This window comes from Sapajus apella, unplaced genomic scaffold, assembly GCF_009761245.1.
Source record: "Sapajus apella isolate SASKATOON/1434 unplaced genomic scaffold, GSC_monkey_1.0 scaffold148, whole genome shotgun sequence".
NCBI lineage: Eukaryota > Metazoa > Chordata > Mammalia > Primates > Cebidae > Sapajus > Sapajus apella.
Genome location: NW_022437088.1, coordinates 643,034 through 658,710, shown reverse-complemented (window position 1 = coordinate 658,710; position 15,677 = coordinate 643,034). Strand labels below are relative to the sequence as shown.

Sequence of the window (15,677 nt, the reverse complement as noted above, 5' to 3'; positions counted from 1 at the left end):
CTCCCAAAGTGCTGGGATTACAGGCGTGAGCCACCATGCTCAGCCATATTAACTCAGTCTTTAATATCGTATTTTCCTTTCACCAGTGTTCATTAAGATATTAAGAAAATCCCTTTTTTTTTTTTAGATGGAGTCTTGCTCTGTCGCCCACGCTGGAGTGCAGTAGCGCGATCTTGGTTCATTGCAACCTCTACCTCCTGGGTTCAAGCGATTCTCCTGCCTCAGCCTCCCAAGTAGCTGGGACTACGGGCACAGGCCACCACACCCAGCTAGTTTTTGTATTTTTAGTAGAGACAGGGTTTCACCATATTGTTCAGACTGGTCTCAAACTCCTGACCTCAGGTGATTCACCCGCCTCGGCCTCCCAAAGCGATGGGATTACAGGCGTGAGCCACCGTGCCTGACCAATCTTTATATTTTTAGTAGACACCAGGTTTCACCATGTTGGCCAGGCTGGACTCGAACTCCTAACCTCAAGTGATCTGCTCACCTCGGCCTCCCAAAGTGCTGGGATTACAGGCGTGAGCCACTACGCCTGGCCCTGTGCCAGGACTGTAAAGGACATAGTTCAGGCTAAGGGATAAGCCCCTGGAGGAAGATGCCAGACACCCTGAAGGGCAGAGAGGCCCACAGAGAGCTGCCCAGCAGGAAATGTCTAGAAAGCAATCAGGGAAGGAACAAGGATACACCGTAGGGTACTGTACCTTCCTTTCTGCCACCCCTCACCCACACCTCTGCCATACTCACCACACCCTCAGGGTCCACCAGTAGCAGATGCTTGGGCTGCCCACTCTGCAAGCCAGTGAGCACATACTGGCCAGGTGTGGTTGTGCTCTCCCGCACCAGGAAGTCCCCGTTGAGCTGCAGCAGTGCCTCAGCCTCCCGCCGGCTCAGCTTCCCATGGAACCAGGGCTCCCCTCGGAGCTGCTCAGCCATAGTCACTAACTGGGGAGGTGGAGGCACCCGAAGGGCATCTTCAAAGGGCTCTGGAGGTGTAGAGAGAGGGTGAGGGGAGGTAGCAGGCACAACACACACCCAAGACCCAGACTTCAGGGAAGGAGAGCCAGGAAGCAAAGAGCAGATACACGCAGGGGAATGCCAGAACCAAGTAGGAAGATAGGGATGCAGAGAGCAGAGAGGAGCACTCACTCATGTCAAATAGGTCCCGGGGCGCGCTGCCATTGACGGCAGGATTGGGGGGCCCAGCACCGCCCCCTGCTTGCCGGGTCTTATCTAGGTTCTGGACGTTGACGTAGGAGGGATCATCGAAGAGCTCTCTGCCTGCTGAGGAAAGGGAGGCTCTACAGTGATCCCGGTCCTGTGTCCAGCACTCCCCAGCTCCGCCCATCTCAGCTCCCTTCATACCTGGACAGGGTGGTGGAAGTGGCATCTGTTTGCGGACTTCTGGATCTCCTCCAACAGGCTGTCCTATAGGCTGCAGGGATAAAAATAAGGTGGGACCAGGGGCCCTAACCAGCCACTCCCACCCTAGGCCCACCCCGCCTCCATCCACACAACTTACCAGTGTAGCTCCCAAGTGGCTGGGGGTCTGGGCAGTGGGTGGAGTGGCTCCTTCCCGAAGCCTCATGTCTACTACCCCCCCAAGCGGGGGTTCCTTCCCCGGGAAGTCATTATAGTACTGATGGTCAGGTGGCTCTTCCTCCTCCTCATCCCAAGCTGAGCCATCAAAGCCAGCCATCCTGAGAGACAGGACAGTGAAGGTGTGGCTGTAAATGTGTGGTGGGCAGGAGGAGGGAACGGAATGGCAGCCATGTATTCGGTATTTACTATGAGTTAGGCCTAAGGCTGAGTGTTTTATATACACAATCATTTCATTCTCCTGGCAACCCCATAAGATAGGTATTGTTTTCTTCCCTAGTTTTACAGATGAGGCAAATGAGGATCAGTGGTGAAAAGATTTGCCTGAGGTCTCACAACTAAAAGGTGACAGAACTCAGATTTAAATTCAGGTTTGACTTTAAAGCTCATGCCCTTGGCCAGGCGCAATGGCTCATGCCCGTATTCCCAACACTTCGAGAGGCCAAGGAGGGAGGGTTGTTTGAGCCTAGGAGTTCAAGACCAGACAGGGCAACATAGTGAGACTGTCTCTACCAAAAAAAATAATAATATTTAGCCAGGTGTCGTGGCATGCACCTGTAGTCCCAGCTACTGAGGAGGCTGAGGTGGGAGGATCACTCAGCCCAGGATATGGAGGCTGCAGTGAGCTGTGTAATTGCACCACTGAACTCCAGCTTGGGCAACACAGCAAGATTCTGTCTCAAAATAAAAAAAGTAATGCTCTTGCCCTTGATCACTGTGCTATCTGCCAGGAAGGAAGGGAAGCACTGTGTAGTGAGGTGGGGAGGAGGCATTACAGAATAGTTTAACCTCTCCTAAATATTCAGTCCCTCCTGGCGCCACTGCTTATCCCTCAAGGCCTGAGGCGGGAAAGACCGTAATCTCAGGGAAAAAAGATATCCTCACAAACCCAAGTTCTTGATGGTTCTGGAGGCAGAAAAATACAGACTGCCAGAGAAATGGGCAAGAAAGAGGGATGGGAATAGAAAATCTCATCTAGCCAGAGAGAGAGATGTAACTTGGAGGCCCTAGACTGCAGCTCCACCATGAGCAACAGGAGGAAAAGCTGGCCCTGCAGCAAGCAGGGCCTCAAGAGTCTTTCCTTGTGGGCCACAGGAAATGTAAGAATCGCAGGAAGTGGGAAGCAGAGGCACGCAGGTTATTCCCACCCTGAGCCTCTCAGCTCAAGTGTGGGAAGAGCAGCCCTCCTTTCCCAGTCCTGGTCTGGGGCTCAAGAGCTGCTGGACACCCTCCCCACCTGCTCACCTGTCATGGGGTGTGACCAGTTTGGGTGGGTTCCTGAGGTATTGTTTGAAGCGCAACTCAAAGGCCTGGCCAATGGTGCTGATGACATCCTGGGCAAGCCCTTCAGGACACTCCAGAATGTGGCAGGCTGAGGGCAGGGCAGAGGTGGTCAGTGAGCTGAGCCCACCGGGAGGAGGCATAGATAGGGCCCTCATCTTCCTTAGCAGGAACCCCTACTTAGCTCTACTTAGTAAGAGTGGGTGCAGATGACCCCAGGTCCCGCTCACCTCCTCAAACAGCCGGACCCACCCAGTGCTCCCCACCATGCCTCACCTCTCTGATTCACAGGGTCTTTGGCAACATAGGCGACATACTCAGCTGTGTCCTGGGGAGGAAGGTCAGAAAATGTTACAGCTCCACTTTACCCCTGATCCCTAAAACCCCATCCTTTTCAGATATCCCCACAATTCTAGCACCCCCACTTCTCTAATAAATGTCTTCCCAATCCCTAGCCACTTGCTCTTCTCCCACCACCTTTGCTCTGTTCCCCAACTCACCGGATCCCCGCCGGATGCAAATGAGATAGATTGCATGTGGTGGTTGGCGATGATCTGAGAATTAGGGCAAGGGATGAAGAAGGAAGGGAATGCCATGTGTCAGGCAGTCTCAGGGCCCAGAACCCTGGCACCCCAGTCTCATTCTCTGGGTTCCTTATCCCATGTGCTCATTTCCTCCGTCCCTACTGGTCTCTTGCTCTCAAGCCCTCTTCCTAGTTTTTGGCCTCCTAACTAGATCTCCCCTTAGCACCCCCACCAGTGTTTCTAGTCCCCCTGCCCAACTCCACCAACCTGCTTGCAGTCTGCGGCCATGAGGTTGAGGCTGCTGGTGGAGATGGTGAGAGTGATTGGCATTCCAGCAAATTTCAGGTTACTCCTTCCCAGGATAGAGCTGAGCGGGCGGCTACAGGGCTAAGGTAGGGCCCAGGGTCTCAGAAGGTGAGGGTTCCCAGCTCCAGCAAACCACACTCTTGCCTTCTGGCCTTCCACATGCCCCAAACTTGCCTTCCCCCTGCCCCTCACATCTCCCAGCAGCATCCCTATCCCCAATGACCCCAGGTACCTTTCTCCTCCTTGTCGCCCCCTTAGCACCCGGCACAGCCTCACACACCAGACTGATGGCCTCCCTGGGGAAAGAGGGGTACTCAGACCCAGTGCCTGCCTGCCTCCCACTCAGCTGGGGCTGCCACAGGGCTGGGGGAGGGGAAAGCCAGGCCAGACTCCCAGGGCACTCCAGGCTCTTTGTCGTGGTGGATTGAATTAAGGGCCTTTAATATTTGATGACACTGAGAGGCCGCTTCCTGGCTGATTGGGTTAGGGCCTCAATGGGTACAGACCCACCCGCTTCCAGCTACCAAATGTCCCATTCCCTTCCCAAAGGCAGCAGTAACCTTCCATCTACCCCCATTTTCTACTCCAGCTCCACCTGCCAGCTGCTTCTACCACCTTCCCCACAACTCCCAAGGCTGGATAGGTAAGGAGGATCTGAGTCAGAGGGGCCTCCTTTCAGTAAGATGCAGAATCACTACCAGCCTTCTCTCAATCCCCTTCACTACCCAAAGATCAGCCCCCGCCAGCAGCACTCAAGTGACCACCCCCTCCTCCCTTTCCTGTGGCCTCACTAACCCCAGGACTCCCCCAATCCACTCCCTCCCCACTAACCTGGTGACCTGAGTCCGGGTGTTGAAGTCCAGGGCACGCATTGACTGCAGGACCTCCACACAGCCCATGTACTGAGGGGAAGGAGGGGGGGGACAGCAGGTCAGCAGCTCCCCCACCCCAGCCCCTTCACAAAGGGCCCTAGGACTTTGCCCACATGGTCCCTAAGGGAAGTACAGATGGAGAGGTTCTGCCCACTTCCCGTGGCTACATCCCACAATCAAGGTGAAAGACAACAGGGAATAAGGAAAGAAAGAAAGGCAGGCTAGAAAGAAGGACCTCACGCACTGGGGAGAGAGTTTGGAGGGGAGCGACAGGCATTGGCTGGGATGGAGTGACAACTCCAGAAAGCGGGAGGAGAATGGAGGGGAGGATCAGTAAGTCACTCATTCCAACACTTACTAAGAGCTTCTGCCATGCTGGGCATTGTGCTAAGCATGGCAGGGTGGGGGTGGGGGAGTCAAAAGAAGGAAGGGGGCTCAGGCAGAGCTGGAAGGGAAGGGGCTACAGAATCAGGGAAGGGATGGGGAAGGTTTAGGAAATAGGACACTGAAACGGGGTTGTGGAACAGCAGAAAAAAAAGATTCCAGCCAAGCTGGAGTGAGCAGAACTGGGGGGGTCTGGGAGGGAGTGGAAGAGAGGATGTTCACTCACCCGAACCAAGTAGCAAACCCCGGGTCCCATGACTTTGTCGTTGGGATGCAGCCAGCCCCGTGTGGGCTTATTGACAAAGCTCCCGTGGCGGGTCCACTCCTCGCCCCCCAGCTGGCCCCCTTCCACCCGAGTCCTGCGCCCGCCGCCTCCACTCAGCTTGTTCATGTCCTGGAGGAGGGGTAGGGGGCCTGAGTCTGGCATGGCTGCGCCTACGATCCCCTCCCCATCATCGGCTGCCCTTCCTGGCTCCCCCTTAGGCCCGGGGCGCCCCCCAGCCGGGTTGGCCAGCCTCAGGTTGCTCATCCGCGGGAAGAAGGAGCACAGGGTAGTGGGACTATCGTCCCCAGGCAGAGGAGGCAGGATGGGCCCCAGGGATGAGGCTGATGGGGAAGGCAGCTCCTCCGGGGGGGTGGACCCTGAAGCCCCCTCCTCCAGCGATGACAGAGACTCATTCCGGAGTGGATTGTACTTGGGCTTGGGGGGCAGGAGATCCATAGCTGAGGTGAGAGAGGGGCTGCTGCCCGGCCTGGCCCCCCTGCCAGTTTGGGCAAGGGGGCCAGGCAGGGGGTATCCCCAGGCCCTTAGCCTGGTCGGACCTCTGTGGCCCAGGAGTCACAGAAGTCCTGGGGAGGGAGAGGGACAAGTGGCTTCCGCTCCCCAGCTCAGACCCAGACAGTTTCGGGCCCCATCCCCGCCCAACGTGGAGCCTCTTCTCTGGCTAAGAAGAGAACAGGCTGGACCCAGAGCTGCCTGGCTCCTCCCTGGGGGCGGGGAGCTAAGGAGAGAGACCAATCCCGAGGACAGTGCTGACTCACAGGCTCAGAGGGGCTGAGCCCCACCCTGCCCCAACCTCGAACTCTCCCCAGCCCTATACAAACAACTAGTAATCTGGGGAGGAGAAAAGTGGGGGGTGGGAGGAGAGGATGGAGAAATAAGACGGAAAGGAGGTGTGGGTCACTGGAAACCGGACACGGGCAGACCAAAAGGGACAGGAAGCCAGGCGAGAGTAGAGGGGAATGAGGGAGGAAACAGAGGCAGCTGGGGGTGGAAAAGGGAGGAGATCTCAGAGCTCAGCACTTCCCTTCCTGTCCTGGTTGAACACTAGAATTCCCCCATTCTTGAGCCCAGGCCATCCCCCACCACTACCACATACAGTGAGCCTGGGCAATTAGCATCCTCTGCTACAACAGCTGTGGACTGGAGCTAGCGAAGTGGGGATGGGAAGGAAGTGGTCCCAATGGATGCAGAGCAGGGTCAAGAGGAAGAGCAATGCTGGTGAAAATCAGGGAATAAAGTCCAACCTGGATGGTACATCAGGAAGCTACCAGGCCAGAAGGTAACAAGAGGACACGCTGGTCACAGCTTGTTCTCTATGCACGGCATCTACCACACCAAGGAGCTATGGCTCACAGCCAAGCACTGTCCGGTCTCCCCTTTCCACAGGCCTTAACACAGTACATTGTCAAGGGTGAGAATGAGGCCTCAGGTCCCCACACCCACTCCAAACCACCCCACTTCATATCCCTCCTCTTACAGGGTCCTAAGCCCCACCAAAGAGCACAGTGTCCCTCGCACCAGGGGAGGAGCCTGGCTGGAGGAGGTAGAAAAAACAGTTCTCCAAGAGACATAGAAGCTACAGGCCAGGAAGGACAGAGAGATCAGAAGACACATCCATGTCAATAAGGACAGGAGAAAAAATAAGTACAGGAGGAAGGGGTGTCAGGAGAAGACGGGCTGAAGCTGGCACAGGGAACAGTCCCAAACCCATTCCCGCCACCCACGGCTTCCTGCCACTGCTCTTCTGGAGAATGCCATAGGCAAAGCTGGAAAGTGACCAAAAAAACAAGTTAAAGATACATATTCCCACCAGGTGCAGTGGCTCCCGCCTGTAATCCCAGCACTTTGGGAGGCCGAGGCAGGTGGATCACCTGAAGTCAGGAGTTCGAGACCAGCCTGGTTAACACAGTGAAACCCCGTCTCTACTAAAACTACAAAAATTAGCTGGACGTGGTGGCAGGAGCCTGTAATCCCAGCTCTGGAGGCTGAGGCAGGAGAATTGCTTGAGCCCAGGAAGTGGAAGTTGCAGTGAGCTAAGATCAAGCCACTGCACTCCAGCCTGGGTGACAAGAGCGAAACTCCGCCTCCAAAACAAAAAAAAGATACATATTATCTCAAGCTCACCTTGGAATTACCCTTAGATTTACTTAAGTGGATTTATATATATAATATGATTATCCTGATTAACAACATTAACACTTAAAGTGTGTTAGATACTGTGCTTAACTCTTTCTTTTTTTTTTGAGACAGGGTCTTGCTTTTCGATCTGTCCCCCAGGCTGGAGTGCAGTGGCATGATCTTGGCTCACTTCAACCTCTGACTCCCGGGCTCAATTGATTCTCCTGCCTCAGCCTCCTGAGTAGCTGGGACTACAGGCCCATGCCACCACACCAGGCTAATTTTTTGTATTTTTAGTAGAGATGGGGTTTCACTGAGTTAGCCAAAATGATCCCCATCTCCTGACCTCGTGATCTGCCCATGTCAGCCTCCCGAAGTGCTGGGATTACAGGCATGTGCCACCGTGCCCGGTCGCTTAACTCTTACATCTCCCCTTAGTGCTCATTCCAGGAGAGCCTTGTCACTCTGTCAGCTAATCCTGAGAAGGAATTTTATCACTTCATTTCCAGCCAGCTCTCAGGCATAGAGAGAATGAGGAAAGGATTCCAACATAGCCTCACACTCCCAAAACACACAAACACACACTAGGATGTCCTCATCTGTGGAGATGATATTCTGTGGAAGCCTGCAGTATGCAGAGCCAGGGAAGGACCGATGGGTGTGGGTGTTTAGAAGAAAAGAAAGAAGTATAACTCTTTAAATTTGCATAGGGAGAAAGAAGATTGCCTACTGGAAGTCCAGGTGATTGGGTGTAGGGGAGAAGCTGTGTGTGGCTTCTCAGCCCAACTGGGAGGAGGGGAGAGGAGCGGGAAGTAGCAGGAAATGGCGAAAGCCTCAGGAATGTTTCCAGCAGAGAAGGCTGGGCACACGGGACCAGGAGGAATGCCCAGAAAAGAACTCTGATTAGGGGGAGAGGAAGAGACAGAGAAGTAGTGACTGAACTGTCCCTTAAAAAAAAAAATCAAACAAAAAGGGCACTATTATCTACCGCCACTCCAAACCACCGTTTTTCTGGTAATAGAAAACTTTCGCTCCTGTCACACCCACATGCCACACACCAACAAATCTATGGTCCTATCCACTTACGTACAGGTAAAGCCTAGAGCTATTTCTGGGGTGGGGTTGGTCCTACGAAGAGAAAACCAGGAAGTGAGGCTGGGAGTCTGAGAGCAAGTCTCTCTCCCTCTCATGCCAAACCCCAAGTTCAGCCCCTTCAAATAACTCTACCCTTAGAGAAAGTTAAGAAAGGGGAAAATGAGCCGGGCACGGTGGCTCACGCCTGAAATCCCAGCACTTACGGAGGCCAAGGCGGGTCGATCAGGAGTTCGAGACTAGCTTGGCCCACATGGTGAAACCCCGTCTCTACTAAAAATACAAAAATTAGCCGGGCATGGTGTCGGGTGCCTGTAATCCTAGCTACTCGGGAAGTTGAGGGAGGAGAATCACTTGAACCCGGGAGGCAGAGGTTGCAGTGGGACGAGATCGCACTATTGCACTCCAGCCTGGACAACAAGAGCGAAAGTACGTCTAAAAAAAAAAAAAAAAAAAAGGGGAAAACGGCTGCCTTTAACCTCACGCCTCACAGCCAGAGATTGGAACTTTGACTTCCCACCTAGGGGAGCACGAGAGTGCTCGGAAAACTGATCCCAAGGCCCCAAAAAAAGAGAAAGGACAGGGAAATATAAGCAGGTGGAGTTTCAGGGATTGAAGTCAAGGCTTTTCAGTTGATGATCTAGGTCCCACAAAGATAAAACTACTAAGGGGGCGTGGTCCCCTAGGACTAGAGCATCTGACTTCTAAGCAGGGAGGCGTTCTGGACAGTCAGACGTGGATTACGGAAGGGGCGGGGTCTCAGAGGGGCGGGGCCCTGGATAGGCGTGGCTTCAACAAATTCGAATCTCGTTCTTTGAAGAGTAGGGTTTTGCCCTTTAGGGAGATAGGCTTTTTGACAGGAGTTAGCGGAGGATCTTTGCTAGGAGGCGTAGTTTCGAAGAATGGAAGGAGTAACGAAGGATTTCTCTTACAAGGGCTTGGACCGTGTCTGGGGGTGGGACTTTCAGGAAAACTGGGCGACAGGGTGGGGTTGGAGACAAAAAATAAAAATCAAGTCGGGGTTCGGGGGAGCCCCCCGAAGTTGGGAGGTGGGACTTCCGGGGAGAGGGGTCTCAGGGGGCGGGACTTATAAATGAAGACCGGAAGTGGGGTCCCGCGAGAGGGGTTCCGGGGTGGAAGAGTGGGTCACCTAAGGAGAAAAAAATCAAGACTCACCAGGGCCTCATGGAGTCTCCGCACCGCGCCGCGGGCCGATTTGGTTCCGGATTACGCCCCTGCCAGCTTAGGTTACCGCTCCAACTTTCTTCCCGGGCCCTGCCTCCCCGGAGAAACTTTATTACACTCACTTCCGGCCTCACTCACCCCTGACCCTCTACCTCAGGGTCCCTCCTTCACGCTTCCCACTTTCCCGAGTCAGCCAATGGTAGCGCGAGATCACGCACAAAGGCAGTGGTGGCCAATAAGAGGGCTACTTTTGATCCACGCTCATTCTTGAGAAACGTAGTAACTGCCCTCCAATAAGGACTCGAGGAGAAGCAAATCTAAGCCAATTGGAAGCTTGAAGGTGGAGCTGTCCCGCCTTGGGCCAAACGGACCAATAGGAAGTGCGGGCGGCGTGTTTGAAAGCGAGGCCAAAGTGGGTGGGAGCGCGTGCTGCTGGGAGTTGCTTGGAGGTTGGCGGCGCGGGGCTGAAGGCTAGCAAACGGAGCGATCATGTCGCACAAACAAATTTACTATTCGGACAAATACGACGACGAGGAGTTTGAGTATCGGTTAGTGCTGGCGTGGGGGCAACAGCGAGGTCGTAAGCTTTGACCATTGAGATTACAAGGAATTAGTAACTGGAACCGTGGCGATAGAATTGGCGCATGCGTACGAAATGCGAACAGGCTAGGGTGTGATTGGTGGAAGGCGTGAGGCGCATGCGCGGAGGTGGGAGGAACGCGTAAAATAAAGTGGTTGCGGATTTGGAGTCGGCCCTCAGTTGAAAGGAGGGAGGGGTGGGCGTGGTTAAAGTACTGACCACCCTCACCCAGGAGGGTTTCTGGATCTTTCTCTGAACTTTATTGGGCAAATTTAACTTGCCTTGTGGAGACTGTTTGTTTAACAATAATCCTGTGGAATCTAGTAGGAGAACGTAGCAAAAGCGGAGCTGGAAGTTTCCTCGCGTCCCTAATGCGAGAGTAGCGCTGAGAGCTGAATGTTGCTCATTAACTCGCGAAAAAGACAAGGGGCGTGGTTGGCCTGTGTTAGGTAGGGGACTGCTTGGGACTGCAGTGGAATAAAACTGGCCAGTAGCATTGAGAAAATAACTAATATGGCTCTAATAGATTTCCTTTAAATATCTATTGAAACACGGAGTACTTAATAGGTTTCAGGTGTTCTGCTAAAGTGCTAGGTTAACACGTGGTCTCTGCTGTTGACAAACTTAAAAATTTGTGGATGGTACAGACAGCAGAAAGGTGATACACGCTATGCTAGGAGCCATTACAGGGTGTGATGGGAGCACACAAGACTTGCTAAGGAGAAGGCTGGTGACCCGAAGGCTGCGGCTTCGTAGCTGTGCGCGGCGGTTGGGGTTTGGCTAGAAATTGAGTCCCCTACTTTTGCTAACTCCAGGACGCCCCTCCTCCCCCACCCTTCGAGAACCCCCGCCTCCACGGCTTTGGAGACACCTCTCTCTGTCTGCCTTCCCTGGGCTGGGGGTGGGGACGGGGGAGTGTCCTAAGGGCCAATTCAGTGTGATGTCCCTTTTCACCACTATTGAAAATGAAACCAGTAGTAAACTACCGCTTGTTTTCATCTGTAGGTGGGAGATAATGAGAACACATGGACAGAAAGGGACGGGAACAACAGACATTGGGGCCTACTTGAGGGAGAAGGGTGAGAGGAGGGAGAGGTTCAGAAAAAAAAAAAAAAAAAAAAATTGGGTACTATGCTTAGTACCTGGATGATGAAATAGTCTGTACACCAAACCCCGGAGTCAGGAGTTTATATAACAAACCTGCACATGTACCCTTGAACATGAAAGTTAAAATACTGAGAGAAGGGAAAAAAGGAAGAGGGAAAGTTGGGGAAAGCTTCCTAGAGGAGAGAGCCTGAGATGAGACTCTAAGAAAAAGGTATGAAGGAGAAAGCACTTCTTGACTGAAATTGTTTAGAAGACACTGGTTAATGACAATGCGTCCAGGGATCCAAAAAGAAGAAAAGACACTGGTTAGCCATCTGCCAAGGGTGGTGATGATAGAAGGAATCCTGGCACTGAATGTAGCATTCGAATTTGATGGATTTTAAGGGCATAATAATTCTGGATTGGGAATAAAGGAAGACACAGGATTCCACAAATGTTGGCATTATGCTCATCTGTATTAATTGTAATAATTAAGGCAACTTCCTGGTTTGTATTTTGTCTCCTCAATTGGAGAACATAAAATGAAAACTTGCTTTTTTTGTATCTCTTCACCTAGCCTAGTTCAGGGCTTTGGGTCTTCTAGAAACTTGATGTGCACTGATAAACATGTAACCATCTTTATGCTAAGAGGACCCCAGACCCTCCTTTGATATAATTAACTTTCCTCAGCTGTTTTCCTCTACATCTGAACTAAACTAACTTAAAACTGTATGTGCTCATAAGAGATTTGCAGAGGTGGGAAGGAACCACCATTTCATCCCCTGGAAGATGAAACTCTTAACTTGGCAATGGCATTTTGGTTTAAGTGGGATTTTTTGATCTATGTATTGAAGCCAAATTTCGTGCCAGGAATGTATTAGAATGTGAGCTATTTCAGATATTTGGATTTGAATTTTCTGTTTTAGGGGAATTGGGGGTAACATCTACTACTAGCACAGAGGGAGAACTTAGTACATTTTCATTGAGCATGACGCAGTCTATCTCGATTACCATCAGGGTAATGTTTGATTCACATCAGGGTAATAATTTCTTTGCCATGAAGGGAGACTTATCCTTGGTTAGGAAGAGAAGATTCAGGATAGAAGTTTTTTTTTTTGTTTGTTTGTTTTTTTTTTGGAGACAGAGTCTTACTCTGTCACTCAGGCTAGAGTGCAGTGGAGCGATCTCGGCTCACTGCAACTTCTACCTCCCAAGTTCAAGCGATTCTCATGCCTTAGCCTTCCGAGAAGCTGGGATTACAGGTACCCGTTACCACACCCAGCTAACATGTTGACCAGGCTGGTCTCAACTCCTGACCTTGTGATCCACCTGCATCAGCCTTCCAAAGTGCTGGGATTACAGGTGTGAGCCACCGCGCCCAGCCAAGATTCAGGATAAATTTATTTTTTTTTTTTCTTTCTTTTTCTTACTGCTCATCATTCTCAAATTTTCTTTTTAAGATACATGTCTAGAGAGAATAGATGTAGCTGTTATAAAAAAAAAAAAAAAAGAGAGAGAGAGAGACAAGGTCGCGCTTTGTTGCCCAGACTGAAATGCAGTGGCTATTAACAGGCACAACTATTGTGCATTGTAGCCCTTTCTTTTTGATTTCCTTTTTTTTTTTTTTTTTTTTTAAATTGAAATGGAGTCTCACTCTGTTGCCCAGATCTCGGTTCACTGCAACCTCCGCCTCCCAGATTCAAGGGATTCTCTCCTGCCTCCGCCTCCAGAGTAGCTGGGATTACAGGTACAGGCCACCATGCCCTGATAATTTTTGTATTTTTAATAGAGATGGGGTTTCACCTTGTTGATCAGGCTGGTCTTGAACTCCTGGCCTCAAATGATCCACCCACCTCAGCCTCCCAAAGTGCTGGGATTACAGGCGTTAGCCACCGCACCTGGCCTATTTCTTCAATATTTTAATCATAGATTTCAAACTTCATACTGTATCTTTTTCAAATTCCTGGGTTCAAATGACCCTCTTGCCTCAGCCTCCCTAGTAGCTGGGACTATAGGTTTGTGCCACCATGCCTGGCTTAGATTTTAAAGGACAAGACGTTTCATTTCATCCTTGTGATGCAGTACTCCATAAAAGGCCTTTGCTGTCCACAAAATAACTTCTTTCCTTCTAATTATTAACACTGTGTGCTCCGTGGGGCTCCCATTTTGTTGTAGATAATCAACTAGAAGACTATAAGGTCCATGAAGGCAGAGAAAATGTGCCTGGAACTTAGGTGCTCATTCACTGGAATTATTCACTAATTTGTATTTTTAATATACTCAGAATTTATATAGCATAGCCTGTATTTCTAGGTGCTGCTACCCCACAATAAAATTATATAAACTCTCTGACATCAGAAACCAGTTTTTCTTTCCTTTCTTGGCCGTGGAAACAGGCACTTGTCTAAGCGACTGTATCTGGTACTAACATAAATTCTCTACTTCCCCGTTTCTGTTACAGGCATGTCATGCTGCCCAAGGACATAGCCAAGCTGGTCCCTAAAACCCATTTGATGTCTGAATCTGAATGGAGGAATCTTGGCGTTCAACAGAGTCAGGGTTGGGTCCATTATATGATCCATGAACCAGGTCAGTGCACTGGCTAAAAGCAACCATATAAAACTTCTGCCGGGCGCAGTGACTCACGGGATCACCTGAGGCCGGGAGTTCAAGACCAGCTTGACCAACATGTAGAAACCCTGTGTCTGCTAAAAATACAAAATTAGCCTGGTGTGGTGGCACATGCCTGTAATCAGATTCTTGGGAGGCTGAGGCAGGAGAATCCCTTGAACCTGGGAGGTGGAGGTTGCTGTGATCTGAGATCGCGCCACTGCACTATAGCCTGGGCAACAAGAGTGAAACTCCATCCCCAAAAAAAACCTGCTACACTAAGGGAATGAAGGAATAAGATATTTTATAGCCCATATTGGGACTAGGAAACGGTTTACTGGTTCCTTCCCCCTCCAATCATAGGGGATTTTAAAAACAAAAGTGACCAAAAATAAGACTAAAATATCTGAAGTTCAGAGACAACCAGTCACCGGAAAACCTTCTGCAACCTTTCAGTCAGAGGGTACTCTTTTTGAGGCCACATGTACCCTGGTCATAGCCCTGCCTCATTCTCCATCAGAAAACATTCTTGGATATATTCCAAATAAGCAAAGGAAAGTATATTTATTGATAAGACACCAGACACTCAGCTGCCAGGCAAAACTAATAAAGGACACCCTGGAGCTGTATAAACATAGCAAAAGAACTGATATTAACAATTCTGTATTTGGCAGACAGTCCAGACTTCTGAGTCTGCTTCTAAGGCCATATGCTTAAGTCTTTATTTAGTTATAAAGATCTGAGTGGGTGATAGCTGGGTAGGTGGTAGTGGAATACACTATAGGTTTGTGCATCGAATGGTATGAGCTTGGCTCTTAGATTTCCCTCACTCTTTCAGAACCTCACATCTTACTGTTCCGGCGCCCACTACCCAAGAAGCCGAAGAAATGAAGCTGGCAAGCCACTTTCCAGCCTCAAGCTTTACACAGCTGTTCTTACTTCCTAACATCTTCCTGATGACATTCTTGTGTTGCCTTCTTGTTTCTCACTTTGATATTTAAAAGATGTTCCATACACTGTTTGAATGTGCTGGTAACTGCTTTGCTTCTTGAGTAGAGCCACCACCACCATAGCCCAGCCTGATGAGTGCTCTGTGGACCCACAGCCTCAGCTGAGTGTGACCCCAGGAGCCACAGTGTGCTGTGTATCCAGAACACACTTGGCAGATGGAGGAAGCATCTGAGATTAAGACCATGGCTGTTACAGGGATCATGTAAACTTGTTTTTGTTTTTTTCTGCCGGGTGTTGTATGTATGGTGACTTGTGGATTTATGTTTCAGCGTACTGGAAACTTTCCATTTTATTCAAGAAATCTGTTCATGTTATAAACCTTGATTAAAGAGGAAGTTTTTATAATCTAATGCTGTAAGGGTTTTTTTCCCCTCACTCAGGGTGAACATCATCAATATCATGGTTCTAATTATATGCCCTTCAGTTTGATAATGAAGCCCAGCTCTTTGCTGATAATGAGGTATTTTAACATTCAGGTAACTGATTTTTAAATCTACTTTAAGCAGACTTGACTTGCTGTCAAACATCTACTGAAATATATTTCACTCTAACTACTAGCTTGAGGTAGAGGTTATATAGGGACAACCTCATCTCATCCAAACAAATGAACTGCTCCCTACAGTCTGGGTGCTGCCTTTAACATAGTCCCACTATTTGAATGGCACACACAGGTAAAAGGAGGCTATCAAGGCCGGGCGCGGTGGCTCAAGCCTGTAATCCCAGCACTTTGGGAGGCCGAGGCGGGT

General features: G+C 50.6%; 2 protein-coding genes and 2 long non-coding RNA genes across 6 annotated transcripts in view; 2 read left to right on the top strand and 2 right to left on the bottom strand.

Annotated features, from left to right (window-relative positions):
- The window catches only part of SHC1 (SHC adaptor protein 1), a 12,988-nt gene extending 3,122 nt beyond the window's left edge, over positions 1–9,866 (bottom strand). Inside the window, exons 1-12 of one of the 3 annotated variants that reach the window (XM_032264890.1) lie at positions 9,636–9,866; positions 5,193–5,360; positions 4,542–4,612; positions 3,943–4,006; positions 3,672–3,791; positions 3,381–3,434; positions 3,157–3,208; positions 2,845–2,971; positions 1,523–1,700; positions 1,366–1,435; positions 1,150–1,284; positions 748–986 (exon numbers count right to left, since the gene is read on the bottom strand). In XM_032264890.1, coding sequence (XP_032120781.1) covers positions 748–986; positions 1,150–1,284; positions 1,366–1,435; positions 1,523–1,700; positions 2,845–2,971; positions 3,157–3,208; positions 3,381–3,434; positions 3,672–3,791; positions 3,943–4,006; positions 4,542–4,612; positions 5,193–5,357 — 1,275 coding nt within the window. In that variant the 5' untranslated portion in view covers positions 5,358–5,360; positions 9,636–9,866. Of the gene's footprint in view, positions 1–747; positions 987–1,149; positions 1,285–1,365; positions 1,436–1,522; positions 1,701–2,844; positions 2,972–3,156; positions 3,209–3,380; positions 3,435–3,671; positions 3,792–3,942; positions 4,007–4,541; positions 4,613–5,192; positions 7,065–9,635 lie in introns of those variants that run through there. The other 2 variants (XM_032264889.1, XM_032264888.1) reach the window with 2 other exon arrangements.
- The window catches only part of LOC116541046, a 19,886-nt gene that overhangs the window by 1,023 nt on the left and 3,186 nt on the right, over positions 1–15,677 (top strand). Inside the window, exon 2 of the long non-coding RNA XR_004264706.1 lies at positions 2,591–2,592. This is a non-coding gene — a long non-coding RNA (uncharacterized LOC116541046). The remainder of the gene's footprint in view (positions 1–2,590; positions 2,593–15,677) is intronic.
- Positions 10,035–15,281, top strand: CKS1B (CDC28 protein kinase regulatory subunit 1B). The gene is made up of 3 exons (XM_032264901.1): positions 10,035–10,192; positions 13,772–13,899; positions 14,759–15,281. The coding sequence occupies exons 1-3, from the start codon at positions 10,134–10,136 to the stop codon at positions 14,809–14,811; spliced, it is 240 nt and encodes a 79-aa protein (XP_032120792.1). The 5' UTR covers positions 10,035–10,133; the 3' UTR covers positions 14,812–15,281.
- LOC116541047 overlaps positions 15,149–15,677 on the bottom strand; it is a 1,115-nt gene continuing 586 nt past the window's right edge. The window contains exon 2 of the long non-coding RNA XR_004264707.1: positions 15,149–15,283. This is a non-coding gene — a long non-coding RNA (uncharacterized LOC116541047). The remainder of the gene's footprint in view (positions 15,284–15,677) is intronic.